Genomic DNA, 14,474 nt, shown 5'->3' on the forward strand with positions numbered 1-14,474 from the left:
AAACCACTTTCCTCTATGGCTCTATAACCAGTCACTAATTCTGTATCCTTAAGGCTCCAGAATCTATATAGATAATCAGAGCACCTGAGGAAAAATTCAGCAACGGGCGAGTGAGGAAAGCAACAGCAGATCTGTGGGGTGGGGAACTGTGAAATCTCAAAGGAGAATTAAAAGATGGGGGGGGGGGAGAGGGGGGGAATATAGACAGGCCCTTAAAGAAAGGGAACTTAATGTGGTAGTAACTTTGCAATAGTCAGGAGTAATATAAAATAGTCGAGAATTGAGCATAAAATAAGACACAGGCATGCTTAAAGAAAAGGACAAACAGAAAACAGCCAAAAGAGAAAGACAGGATAATGATAATAATAAGGCAAACTCAAAGAACAAGAAAAAGAAAGAAAAGTGGAATGGAGCTTGCTTCATGTTTTTAGATAAAAGCTTTTTTTAAAAGACAAGAGAAAACCCAAAATATATTAAAAAGCAGAAATTTTAAAAAAGAGTCAATTTTTTGTTTTTGTTTTTTGGCAGGGCAATGGGGGTTAAGTGACTTGCCCAGGGTCACACAGCTAGTAAGTGTCAAGTGTCTGAGGCTGGATTTGAACTCAGGTACTCCTGAATCCAGGGCCAGCGCTTTAACCACTGTGCCATCTAGCTGCCCCCTTGATTTTTTAAAAGAAAAAAATAAAAATACACAATTATCCTGTCTTTTGCTTATCCCCAAAGAAAGATTTTATTTCATGGAATGTTCATTTCACTGAACATGCTCATGTAGAATTTGACCTCTCTGGAAGAGTAGGAGAAGTTGGCTGATTGGTGTTCTCTAAACGACCTGGAAGTAGATAGGGAGAGAAGTGTGTATTCTAAGGAAAACAACCTGGGGAGGGGAGAGAGGGAGACAATTTCCAAATAGTCCATGACCTTTACCTACATCATTTTGACCATGGGAAACAAGAGTGCAAACATTCTGTGCTTGCCTGAAATAAAGAACATCACCAAGTACAATCAAAATATTATGCAAAATGCCTGATGCACACTGTGTTACTGAAGATAAGAAAGAAAACAGCCATCTGGAGAACAAAGTTTGGGTATAAAGAAGAGGAAGAAGAGGAGGAAGAGGTTGAGGAAGAAGATCCACACACAAATGGCTCTGGTTTATATGGTCTTTCAACTTCTGGAGGTAATGCTGTCATTCCTTGAATCTGAAATTAAAGAAATAAAAATGAGCATGTGTTTTAGGAAATATTATTAATGGTCATATTTTTTTCAGAATCATAACATCCTAATCAAACCCCTTCATTTTACTGATGAAGAAATTAATGCCATGGGCTGTTAAGTGACTTACCTGAAGGAAGTAGTAGAGGAAGAATTTAAACCTAGGTCCTTATGACTTTAGTCAGATTTCTTTCCACTGATCCTTGCTTACTATTGACTAGCTATGAAGAGAGGGGTTTATTGCTAAAGCAATCAAACTTCTAGACGGCCAAGGCAATAAAAGGCTAAGAGAAATACCATTTGTTGATATACTATTTACAGACTGAGTGTTTTATGACATTATTTAGACAATAGCATATTTCTCATAAAGAAAGTTTTCATGGAAAGTTATAAAATAAAACAAAAGATTATAACTACAGCTTTGGACAAATATAGAGGTCAACTCTAGTCTTATAATTCCTTTATTCTGGGGGCGGCTAGGTGGCACAGTGGATAGAGCACCGGCCCTGGATTCAGGAGTACCTGAGTTCAAATCCAGCCTCAGAAACTTGACACTAGCTGTGTGACCCTGGGCAAGTCACTTAACCCCCATTGCCCTGCAAAAAAAAGAAATTCCTTTATTCTTTGTTTCTACCTTCTCCATCAAGTTCAAAGTTGGGAGAGAAATAAAACTCCCATATAATATGGAAAATTAAAGTTTAAAAAATCAGGGAATATTTATTGAGTAACAAGTATGGATAAGGTACTAGCAGTCCTCTGTCTCTAGTCTCAAGTAATTATTGAGTGATTTTAGTCATGTCTAACTATCCATGACCTCATTTGGGATTTCCTTGGCAAAGACACTGAAGTGGTTTTCCATTTCCTAATCCAGCTCATTTTACACTCAAGTGGCTTAGGAAATAAGTGGGAAAGATGACAACTACCTATAATGATAGCTAATGTTATAGTCTTAGATTGTAAGAGATCTATGGGATATAGACAGTAAGTGCCATAGTTGCCCAGATAGAAGTTGGCAGTTTTCAACTCAATATAAAAGAGAACTTAAGGGTTACGGCAATCTCCAAATGCAATGGGCTACTTGGGAAACAGGGAGTTAATCATGACTGAGGGGGGCAGCTAGGTGGTACACTGAATAGAGCACCAGCCCTGGATTCAGGAGGACCTGAATTCAAATCTGACCTTAGACACTTGACACTTACTAGCTGTGTGATCCTGGGCAAGTCACTTAACCCCAATTGCCTCACAAAAAAAAAAATCATGACTGAGATGATCAAGTAGAGGCTGTATAATTATTTGTTGAAGATAATGTAATGGAATTCATGCTTCAGGTAGTGGTGAAACTAAGAGACCTCTGTAAATCTTTCCAACTTTAACATTCTCTGTAAGTCTATAAGATTTTATGATTCATAAAGTAGGTTGGACTTGAAGGGGGCAAGAGAGGATGGTGAAAAAGAAGGGTAGAATTCAGGTAAGTGGAAAGGAAGAGGAAGGGTATTCCAGAGAAGGGAATAGTATAAGCAAAAAAGTGTAAAGGTGGTATTGCACATGGCATCTTCAGGGGATAATAAATAAATAAAGTTTGGCATTACTGTAGGGTTTGGTTAGGGATAGAGTAGGTAATAAGGCTATAGAAATAGTTGAAAGTGAGATTATGCAAAATGTAATTACCAGATTCAAGACTGTGGTCTTTAGATAATAGGGAGTTACTAAAGGCTATGTAAAACATTTTAGAAAGAGTAATCTAATGATTGTGTATAGTATGGAATGATGAAGGTAGAGACCTAAAGGGAAGGAGACCAATAAGGAAGCTCTTATAATAATCTAGGTAAAGGAAAAGATTAAAAGTGAATTATTTAAAATAATTTTTAAATTCATAAAACAGGAATTATCCTATCAGTTTACACTAGGGGTTTGAATAAGTTGTTGCTCAGTCATTTTCAGTCACGCCCAAAACTTCCTGACCCCATGGGGTTTTCTTGGCAGAGACACTAGAATGGTTTGCCATTTCCTTCACCAGATCATTTTACAGATGAGGAAATTGAGGCATACAGAGTTAAGTGACTTTCCTTGGGTCACACAGCTAGTAACTCTGAGGCCAGATTTGGACTCAGGAAGATGAGTCTATCCAATGTGCCACATAACTGCTTCTTGAATAAATACATTTGCAAAACATTCTTCGCAAAAACAAGGAAAAAACTTCTTAGAGAATACCACAAAGATAATCATTGTTCATAGTTAGGCTGTGAAAATGAAAAAGATACTATCTAAATTAATGTATAGATATAGTACTATATCAAACTGCCAAGAGGTTACTATAATTAAAAATTTACTTAGAGGAATGAAAGTTCAAGAATCTGAAAGGAAATATTAAACAAAGCAGAAAAAGAAGGGAGCCTAGCATGATCAGGTTTCCTACTATATAATAAATCAGTAATTACCAAGTTTTTTTAACCTGTCCTTTAAAAAATAAAAAGGTAGATAAATGGAATAGATTCGGCAAGACCTACAAGTAATTGAACATAATAACGCATAGACTGATAAACCAAGATACATAAATCACTAAAGAAAGGGTATCTTATCTATGTAGAATGGGTAGGAAACTAACAAGCAATTTGTTTTTATTTTGTTTTTATTTTTAATTTTTTTGTGGGGCAATGAGGGTTAAGTGACTTGTCCAGGGTCACACAGCTAGTAAGTGTCAAGTGTCTAAGGTCAGATTTGAACTCAGGTCCTCCTGAATCCAGTACCAGTGCTTTATCCACTGTGCCACCTAGCCACCCAAAACTGATATGTCTTTAATCTAAATGGTTACATCATTCAAAAAAAAAAACTAGGATAATGGTTAAAGTGAAGTGCCACTTTTATCTATTTGGAGAATTCATAACTAAACAGAGTAAAGAGGAGAAATTATTGATTGGGAAAAACTTTCACATAAAATATCTCTGTTAAAGGTCTGATGTCAAAGATGTATAAGAAATTGATACAAATATCTGTCATTCCCATTAAACAAGCAGACAGAAAGACACGAACAGTTTCCAAAAGAAGAAATGGAAATGAAAAAGGAATTTATATTATTTATAAATAATCTTGCCATTTTGTCTGGACTTGTATTCATTCAGCATGGGGTAGTGAAAGAGTAAAAGACAGTTTCTGCCATTAAGGAACTTAAAATTGAATAGATTGACATGTTACATTTAAATTGATGTATGCTACCCAAGCAGGAGATAGAGACTTCAGACTGGAACTCAAAGGAGAAGTCAGCATTTGGAAGTGTTTCTTCCTTTTTCATTGAGCACTCCCTCTCCCCAGTAAAATAGTATCTTTACTCATCATTAGACACTTCCTTTGTGGATACCTTGTTTATGCTTCATCTATTGAAAATAAGGAAAGACTTACCGACCATTCTGCATTGTCTGTCTTGGAACATCTCACATTCACAGGCAGCCCAAGAACAAGTTTATTGAAGGAAATGCCATCTTTTTTGGACCATTTAAACTTGTTCATTGCATCCATGAAAGACAAGTTTTTATACTGCTTAGGACTCTTAATAATGAAAGGCCAAGTCCTGGATTTTTTAAAAAAAGACACACAAATTAACCATGTTCAAAACAAAACCAATAAATATTTCCCTTAACCAAGCCTCATTTTAATTTCTCAACTTTTCAAAAAATAAAATTCCCTGATCTGGTTCATGGGCCCAGAATCAGATGGTCTATGAACAAACAAGGATCTAAACAAAAACAAATATAGGCAAATGAAAAATAGACAAAATTTTGCCTCGGATTAAAGTAATATTCTCTATAGAACAAGTATCTTTTGTCCTCCCTTGTTTCTTTCCTTTAATACCTAGTCATCTTCCCTAAAATTCTATTCTGATGCCTCATGACAAATACCACCTAGGTGAGCCTTGGTTCTCAAAAGACACATTGGAAAAGTCCAAGCTCTGTTGAGTTCTCCTAAACAGAAAAACCTTTGTGTGGGCCTAATGATGGAATTCATGTCTGCTTTGCAAGGACCATCCCAGCTAAGCTTGGAGATGTTCACAAGCAGAAAGCTGATAAAGAGGCTGCTGTTGTTAAAGTGTTGGGTGTTCCCATTCTGTATTAGAGATTCAATCATAGTCATGTCTTCTTTTTATGTTTGTTTGCTTGGTTTTCGTTTGTTTTATTTGTTTTGTTTTGCAGGGCAATGAGGGTTAAGTGACTTGCCCAGGGTAAGCTAGTGTCAAGTATCATATTCATGTCTTAACTCACTCTCTGGACTTTTTTTCTTCATACAGTCTACCCTAGATAAAACTTCACTCTCTGGTCCCTCTATCCTGACTAGTAGCTACCTCATTGGGATCACTGTTTCAGGAAGGCCCTCCACCATGCTTCACTTCACTCATGTTTCACACCACTCCCCTGACTTCTCTTCAATAGCCTTTTGGGCCACTTGAGGATAGCACCCCTCTTCTAGGTTCCCTTTGTGTCATGTCTTTCTTCAGTATAATGCAAGCTCCTTCACAACAGGAACTATCTTGTTAGCTTATATGTGTCCTTAGTGCTTAGCATAGTGCCTGGCATATATTAAACATTAAATAAATGTATCTATCTATCATCATCTATCTGTCATCTATATCCATTTCTGACCTCTCACTCTCCCCCCCTCTGTCTGTCTCTGTCTCTGTCTCTCTCAATCTCTAATGTGGAAGTGAATACCTATAGATCCTCAGGTCTCTAGTAGATTTTAGGAACATAAGTCACAATTTTAATCCACTAGTTTTATACTGTGGTGGTCATTTTAAAAAATAATATTATATTTTCCCAATTACATGTAAAAATTTTTTAACATTTTTTAAAAGTTCTGAGTTCCAGGGGCAGCTAAGTGGCATAGTGGATAAAACACTGATCCTGCATTCAGGAGAACCTGAATTCAAATCCAGCATTAGACACTTGACACTTACTAGTTATGTGACCCTGGGCAAGTCACTTAACCTTCATTGCCCTGAAAAAAAAAAGTTCTGAGTTCCAAATTCTCTCCTCTCTGAGATGGTAGGCAATTTTATATAGGTTATACATGTGCAATAATGCAAAACATTTCCATATAAGTCATGTTGTGAAAGAAAACACAGGCAAGAAAAAACACTAAAAAAAAGTGAAAAGTAGTATGTTTCAATCTGCTTTGACTCCATCAATTTTTCCGTCCTCTGGAGGTGGATAGCATTTTTCATGATGAGTACTTTGGAATTGTATTGGATCATTATATTGCTGAGAGTAGCTAAGTCGTTCACAGTTGATCATTGTAGAATATTGCTGTTACTATGTAGAATATTCTCCTGATTCTGCTCACTTTATTTTGCATCAGTTCATGTAAGTCTTTCCAGGTTTAATTGGGAAATCAGTCTGCTTGTCATTTCTTATAATTTGATAGTATTCCATCAAAATCATATACCAGAACTTGTTCAGCCATTTCCTAATTGATGGGCATCCCCTCAATTTCCAGTTATTTACCACCACAAAAAGAGCTGCTATAAATATTTTTTCTACAATAGGCCCTTTTCTCTCTCTTTTTAAAATATCTATGGGATACATACCTATGAGTGGTATTGTTAGATCAAAGGATATGCAGTTTCAGAGCCCTCTGAGCATGGTTCCAAATTGCTCTCCAGAATGGTTGGATTGGTTCATACCCCACCAACAGTGGATTAGTGTCCAAATTTTCTCATATCCGCTCAAATATTTATCATTTTCATTTTCTATCATATTAGCCAATCTAATAGATATGAGGTAACATTTCAGAGTTGTTTTAATTTGCATTCCTCTAATCAATAGTGATTTAGAGCACTTTTTCATATGACTATAGATGACTTTGATTCCTTCATCTAAAAACTGCCTGTTCATGTCATTTGGCCATTTATCAATAGAGAAAAGACTTGCATTCTTTAAAAAGTTGGATCAGTTCTCTATATATTTGAGAAATGAGACCTTTATCAGACACACTTGTAAAAAAATTTCCCAACTTTCTGCTTTCCTTCTAACGTTGGCTACATTGGTTTTGTTTATGCAGAAACTTTCCAATTTAACATTATCAAAATCATCCACTTTACATTCTGTAATGCTCTCTAGTTCTTGTTTGGTCATAAATTCTTACCTTAACCATAGGTAAACTATTTCCTGTTGTTGGGTCATTTTTGGTCATATCTGATTCTTTGTGACCCTATTTGGGGTTTTCTTGGCAAAGGTCTGCCATTTCCTTCTCCAGCTTATTTTAGAAATAAGGGAACTGAAGCAAAACCCTTACTTAATTTAGAATTAAATGACTTGCCTAAGGTTACACAACTAGTAATTGTCTGAGGCTGGATTTGAACTCATGAAGATGAGTCTTCCTGACTCCAAGACTGGCACTCTGTCCACTCATCTGTAAAATGAACTGGAGGAGGGAAATGACAAATCACAACAATATCTTTGCCAAGAAAACCCTGAATGAGGTCATGAAGAGTCAAACATGACTAAAACTACTGAACAAACTAAAATGCATGTTGTATCCTCCTAGTAGAATGTATATAAGCTCCCTGAGGGCAGGAGCTGTTTTGTTTTTGACACTACATCCCCAAAGTCTAGTAGAGTGTCTGGTACATAGACTCCTAATAAACATCAGTGGGTTGCTAGGTGGTACAGTAGCTAGAATAATGGACCTGGAATCAGGAAGACATGAGTTCAAATCTGGACTTAGACAACAACAACAACAACAACAACGGTGACAACAAGTCGGTTAAAAACATTTATTAAGTACCTTCTATTTCCAGACACTGTGGTAAGATCTACAAATACAAAGAAAGACAAAAGACAGCTCCTGCTCTAGAGGAACCCATAGTCTAATGGGGAAAGTAACATGTAACCAACTATGTACAAAAAAGCTTTATATAGTATAAATTAGAGATAATCAATAAAGAAAATGCATTAGAAATAAGGGAGCCTGGGAATTCCTACTGTCAAAAAATGGGATTTTAACTGGGACTTACAGGAAGCCAAGAGGCAGGCTATCAAGAGGGATATAGAAAATATTCGGTGCAAATGCCCAGAACCAGGGTAAGGGAGTGTCTTATTCACAAACAGCTAGGGGGTCAATGTCACTGAATTACAGTATACATGAAGTAGGGATATAAAGATGTGAAGACTGCAAAATTGGAGACAAACAGGCTCTGAAAGGCTTTGAATGCCAGATGACTTTTTATTTTATCCTGAAATGATAGGGAGCCACTGGAGTTCATTGAGAATGGTAGGATGAGACATGGTCAAACCTGTACTTCAGGAAAATTACTTAGCAGGATGGAATATGGGCTAAAAGGGGGAGAGACTTTTGTTGGGCAGACCAACAAGAAAGTTAATGCAATAGTCCAGGCAGGAAGTAAAGTTAGAAAGGAGAGTTTTGAGGAAAAGAAAATAAGTTCTGTTTTGGACAAGTTGAGTTTAAGATGTCTACAGGACAATTTAAAATGAAAGACTGGAGGCCAGGAGATAGGTTTGGGCTAAATAATTCAATTTGAGGTGTATTAATGGAGAGATTATAATTGATTCCATAGAAGCTAATGAGACCACCAAATTTTAATGTTGTTGCTCTCAAAAATGCCTCTTGAACAAGAAAAAGGACCTTTCTTGACCATTCAAAGCAAAGGTCATGTTCTGCATATACAAGTACAAAGAAATCTCAAACACAATCAAGTTTGACAAGTGCTGGTATGTTTGAGCATGTTTTTGGACTCTAAGTACATATCACTGTACTCTGGAGAGCATAAAAGTCAACAATATGAATCTAATTGTACTAGTGATAAACTAAGTTACCTAACTTATATATCACAGTGTCAAGTCTAATTAGTTTTTTGTTTTCATTTTTCAGTTTACCCAAATCAAATTCAAGTTTCAACCATTGTAAGGAAATCCCTCTTTTTAATTAAGAAACATGCAGGGTTTGGCTATGAAAGATTTTTCAGTATGATAGTGATTTACAATCTGACATGTGACTTGCATCTGTGAATGCAAGAAACTCTAATGATGTATATTCACAATGTATATTTGGCCTCAGGTAAAGAAATCTACTTATAAATAAGATATTTATTTAATGTATATATATATATGTGTGTGTGTGTGTGTGTGTGTGTGTGTGTGTGTGTGTGTGTGTGTGTATAGACATCTGAGGCAAGCTGTCTTCTTGAAAGAATCATCACCTTTTCTGTGAGTCTGAAGATTATTTTTACATCTTTTTATTTTGGGTACAAGCCTATGATTTCATTAGTGTAGGTAACTCCCAGTGTAAAAATTCCCCCAGTGATACAGATTGGCAACTCATAGATAACAATTTTAGAATTGCCTGAGGCACTGAGAGTTTAAGTGATTTGCCCAGGGTTATCAATTTATGTTTGTCAATGGAATGATCTTTTTTTTTTAAAGTACTGAATCCAAATCCAGCCTTCTAACCATTACAACACTCTTGATCTATGTAACTGAACCCATTAAAATAGCCTTATTTCTTTGGGGAGACACAGAATGAGAAAAATGGTAATTTATGATTTGATAATTTTCACCTTCAGGTTCATTTTAGTTTAACAAAAGCCCCCTTCAGTTCCTCATACATATTTGATAAATGAGTGAAGGGGAGGAAAGCATTTATTAAGTCTTCACTATGTGCAAAATACTGTGTTTAGTCCTGGGAATACAGAGAGAAAGGCAAGATAGTCACTGTTTTTAAGGCACGCATGTATTATTAGAGATAGACAACAAACCTAGGAGGTTTTAACTTCAAATCAGATGGAAAGACCTAGTGGTCCTCAAGGTACACCAGTAAAGCAAATGGTGATACATATTCTTTAATGCTATTTCCATTTATTGAGTTACTAAAATGACAACTTTGCCTATTGAATATTTTAGGACAAGGTAGCATAAAAATAATACTCATCACCAAGGAAAATCAAATCAAAATACAGAGTAATGACATAAAACCTATATCATGATAGAATAAAAAATGTAATGGAATATAGATGTTGTTGATTCCATAATTTTAAAATTAATTTAAAATTAATATTGGCTTTAAAGGGGAATATATATGACTATTTAAAAAGTTAATAGCAAATTTAGGGGCAGCTATTTAAAAAAATTTTTTTTCTCTTCTTTTTTTTTTGGTGAGGAAATTGGGGTTAAGTGACTTGCCTAGGGTCACACAGCTAGTAATTGTTAAGTGTCTGAGGCCAGATTTGAACTCAAGTCCTCCTGAATCCAGGGCCAGTGCTCTATTCACTGTGCTACCCAGCTGCCCCAAGGGGGCAGCTATTTTAAAAAGAGCAATTTTTAAGTCATATCTACCTTTCAACAAGTTAAGGCAGTATATATTTTCATTTTTTAATGTGTTTCTTATTTTGCTGAACTGGTTTTTTTTCCCCTTTTTCTTTAGTTGTTATAAGGAATAGCTTTTGGGGAAGGGGAAGAAGGAAATATTGAAGAATATTCATAATATGGAAACAAAAGATATCAATAAAAACATTTTTAAACCTTAAATTTTTATAGGCATTTCAGAAATTATTGAGTCAAAAATTGGGTAAGAAGACTAAGTAGCTCCAGTCTCTGGGGAAGAAATCTCCTGTTGCTAGAAAATGATCTGATAATAATCATTTACTGAATTTGTCCAAACACTACCTCTTCTCTAGTACCTATTAATCATGTCTTATTTTTATTTATAGATGTGTGATCAATCAAACCATTCCACCCTTCTTTAAGTAAGTTATGTTCAGATACCTTTGTCTGCTGAGAACAATCAATCAGAGGTACGTGCAAAGCCAGACATTAATTGGTCAATCATAGGCTTTAGACTAAGTAAAAAGTCCCGAATCAATTTAGAAGTCTTTAAAGGCATTGAATGGAGTATAATGGTACCACTCAAGAAATTATACTCAGATTGGTTGAGGGATGTATTCACACCCTGAAAGACTTATATAAAACCAACAAGATCATGTGGGATCGAGATTCAACCATTGGGCAGCATAAAGCAGAGTTATTCCAGCCAAGTCCTTAAAAAAGCACAGCTTGGTTGGTGGTGGGGGGGAGAAAAAGAACCTCAACGTCCTTCCCCTTCCCTATTCGTTCTGAAGAGGACCATGTGAATGTCAAAGGACCAGAGAATATGAATTTTTTATTAGGAAACTAGCAGTGTCCTTGGGACAGCAGTGATGGGCATCAATAATTGCATCAAAGCCAAGGACTGGCTGGAAGCACCAAGGAAAGGCAAATTCAAGGCTCTATAAGGAACCCAGAAGAAAAGCTGCTCCATATCTTGAGGACTTCAGAAAAAGGATTTCCAGAAGCTGCAAGTTACCCCTTTGCCACATATGATATCCAGGCTTAAGCCAACTTTGCCCTTGACTCTCTATTAGTCAGAAAGTATGTCATGACTTTTCTATTCTTTGGGTGGGGGAAGGTGTACCAACTGTTCTTACTAAATCACCTTAGTAAAATAACCCTTCTAAAAGCAAGCAAGCCTGGTTAATTTATGTTAACCGTTAATCAAGAAATGGAACCCCATTGGTGGGGTCTCACAACCTAAAACATTTAGAAGGCACCAGCAGAACTTGATTCTGAAGGTTAAGCCTAGAATACTCTGGAGATTTAACCTTCTTGTGGAGTTGGGTTTGGGAGCACAGCTCCAGGGAATTTGTTACAAAAGGCAAGAGTTTGCTCCTCCTGAAAGTAATTTCAGGGATGAGAAAGCATAGAGGAGAAGGATGGGTTACTTATTAGGGGAATCCTTCCTAGCTAGCTTAAAAGGTGGTTACCCATTCCATTCAAGTTTAAGCCAAGCCTGAGCATAGGCCATCATGACATGATTCTAGTTGACTTTCCTTTTAAACTTTATCACTAACTTTAATTATGATGACTCACATTGCTATCGTGTTTTAATGTTTACAAAGCACTTTCTTATAATAGCCCTATGAGGGGGCAATGCAAATACTATGATTCTCTCTTTTTTTTTTTTAGTGAGGCAATTGGGGTTAAGTGACTTGCCGAGGGCCACACAGCTAGTAAGTGTCATGGGTCTGAGGCCAGATTTGAACTCAGGTCCTCCTGAATCCAGGGCTGGTGCTCTATCCACTGTGTCACCTAGCTGCCCCTATGATTCTCATTTGACAGTTGAAGAAATTGAGGCAGAGACAAGTTGCCAAGAATCACACCACTAGGGGAGGTAGTGAGGTTCATGGGGGAAGAAATTGATAGGAAGTCATAGAACTTTTATTAAAATCACTGTTCTGGGGGCAACTAGGTGGCACAGTGGATAGAGCACCAGCCCTAGATTCAGGAGGACCTTAGTTCAAATCTGGTCTCAGACCCTTGACACGTACTAGCTGTGTGACCCTGGGCAAGTCACTTAACCCCAATTGCCTCATCAAAAATAAATAGAAAAATAAAATCACTGTTCTGCCATTCACTTCTATGATCTTGAGCAAATTCAGCCTCTCTAGGCCTCTGTTTCCTCATTTGTAAAATGAGGGGGTTGGACTAGATGGCCAACAAATTCCCTTCCAACTCTCTATGATCATGTCAGTACCAAGGATTCAAAACTAGGTCTTTTGACTCCAGACTCATTGTTCTTTTTGCTCTATCAAAATGCCTTCTTCAGAGGAGATCCCTACTTGGAGTTCTCTAGACATAGATATAGTAGCATATGATGATTTGGGAACATAAAACAACCACTTTTCTAAGCCCACCATCTGCTGCATTATATGATCACTGCAAGCTTTTGGTGTTTAGTGGAGCCTTGCCATATTTTTGTAAGACAGAAGTACTGTTCCCCTCCTTCCTTCCCACTTAATAGACAATGCAATTGAGATAGCATTTGGTTGTTGGCTTTTTTTTATCCTCCCCACCCCCAGCTGATCCAAGTTGACTGTGAAAGGTTAACTTTAAAACAGAGCAACTAGTTTTAAATGAAACTAAAAACACAGAACAGCATTTTTTTTGCCACATTAGGTTATACAACATTCCTTTTTAATAGCTTATTTTTTAAATAGGGAGGGCCCTAAACCACACTAGCAGTATTACTTTGAGTTAGAAGAAGAAGAAAAAATGACCCATCTATTTTCTTTCCTTTAGATCTCTCAGCCAGCACCATATTGGTTTGGACTTTACCATCAATTATGTCACTGTGATGATGAAGTAAAACCCAATCTCTGATTTAGAGTCCTAATGTGTTTTTCAAAAGAGAGGCTCTTTTTTATTCATGCTTGGGAGAACTAAATAAATTTAGCCATGAAGATGAATGGCTTGATGTGGGTAATGTCATTTCAAGACTGGCCTTGTACTGTAAGGCCCTTCCCACTTTCTTCCAAAGTCATCCAAAGACCAATTTGCTCAATGCTACCTAAGTATCATATTTCTCAAGCAGAGTAATCTGAGAATTAGTGATACTGTGAGAAGTTTGGACATAAACATGACTCTTTTGGGGAATAGGAACCAAATATATCTAGAGGCTCCTGATGAGTCCAGATCCTAAAGGAAATCACGGGGCCGTAGACCACAACACAAGAGAACCATCTTGTATTATACAGCTTTGCCTTTTCCTTTTGCTTTCAACAACCAAAAACATTAATTGCTTTGAAAAAGTTTGGGTTCCCCTCCCCCTAAAACTCAAGTAAATATACATATTTAATGACAGTGAAAATTATCAATGGTCTGAAAACAAGACCATAAGCTAGTCCTGGAGAGCTAAACTGCCAAGCATGATCTCCAGAGAAATACTAGGAGTTCTCAAACTCTTTTCTATCCTGGACCCATTGGACCATCTGGTCAAACCTGTGGACCCCTTCTCAGAATGACATATTTAAATGCACAAAATAAAATACATAGGATTACAAAGGAAACCAATTACTTTGAAATAGTTATGAAAATATATTTTTTTAATTCCATGGGCTCCAGATTAAAAAAAACTACTGTAGTTGAAAAATTACAAGGTGTGGGTTTGAATACTAGCTCTGCCATTTACTACTTATACAACTTTTGGCAAATAATAAGTATGTTTTCAAATGGAGATAATGATATTTACACTAATGAGACCCAGCAAATAGATGGTTGGTATTGGATTGGAGTTAGAAAGATCTGAGTTCCTAGTGTGATTAGAGGCAAATCAGTGGTACACTAGGAAATGCTCTCAGTGGTACCCTAAGAAATGCTCTGAGACCACGAGTTATGGAGGTGTTGCCTGTCTGCATCCATGGAAACAAACATGAGCTATTGTCTTCT

The 14,474-nt window shown here is 36.7% G+C and overlaps 1 protein-coding gene across 3 annotated transcripts in view; it reads right to left on the reverse strand.

Annotated features, from left to right (window-relative positions):
• Positions 1–676: 676 nt before the first annotated feature.
• MOXD1 (monooxygenase DBH like 1) overlaps positions 677–14,474 on the reverse strand; it is a 103,382-nt gene continuing 89,584 nt past the window's right edge. For all 3 annotated transcript variants that reach the window (XM_044004119.1, XM_044004120.1, XM_044004122.1), the window contains exons 12-13: positions 4,609–4,777; positions 677–1,199 (exon numbers count right to left, since the gene is read on the reverse strand). In XM_044004119.1, coding sequence (XP_043860054.1) covers positions 1,011–1,199; positions 4,609–4,777 — 358 coding nt within the window. In that variant the 3' untranslated portion in view covers positions 677–1,010. The remainder of the gene's footprint in view (positions 1,200–4,608; positions 4,778–14,474) is intronic.

Source organism: Dromiciops gliroides, chromosome 4 (genome assembly GCF_019393635.1).
Source record: "Dromiciops gliroides isolate mDroGli1 chromosome 4, mDroGli1.pri, whole genome shotgun sequence".
Lineage (NCBI taxonomy): Eukaryota > Metazoa > Chordata > Mammalia > Microbiotheria > Microbiotheriidae > Dromiciops > Dromiciops gliroides.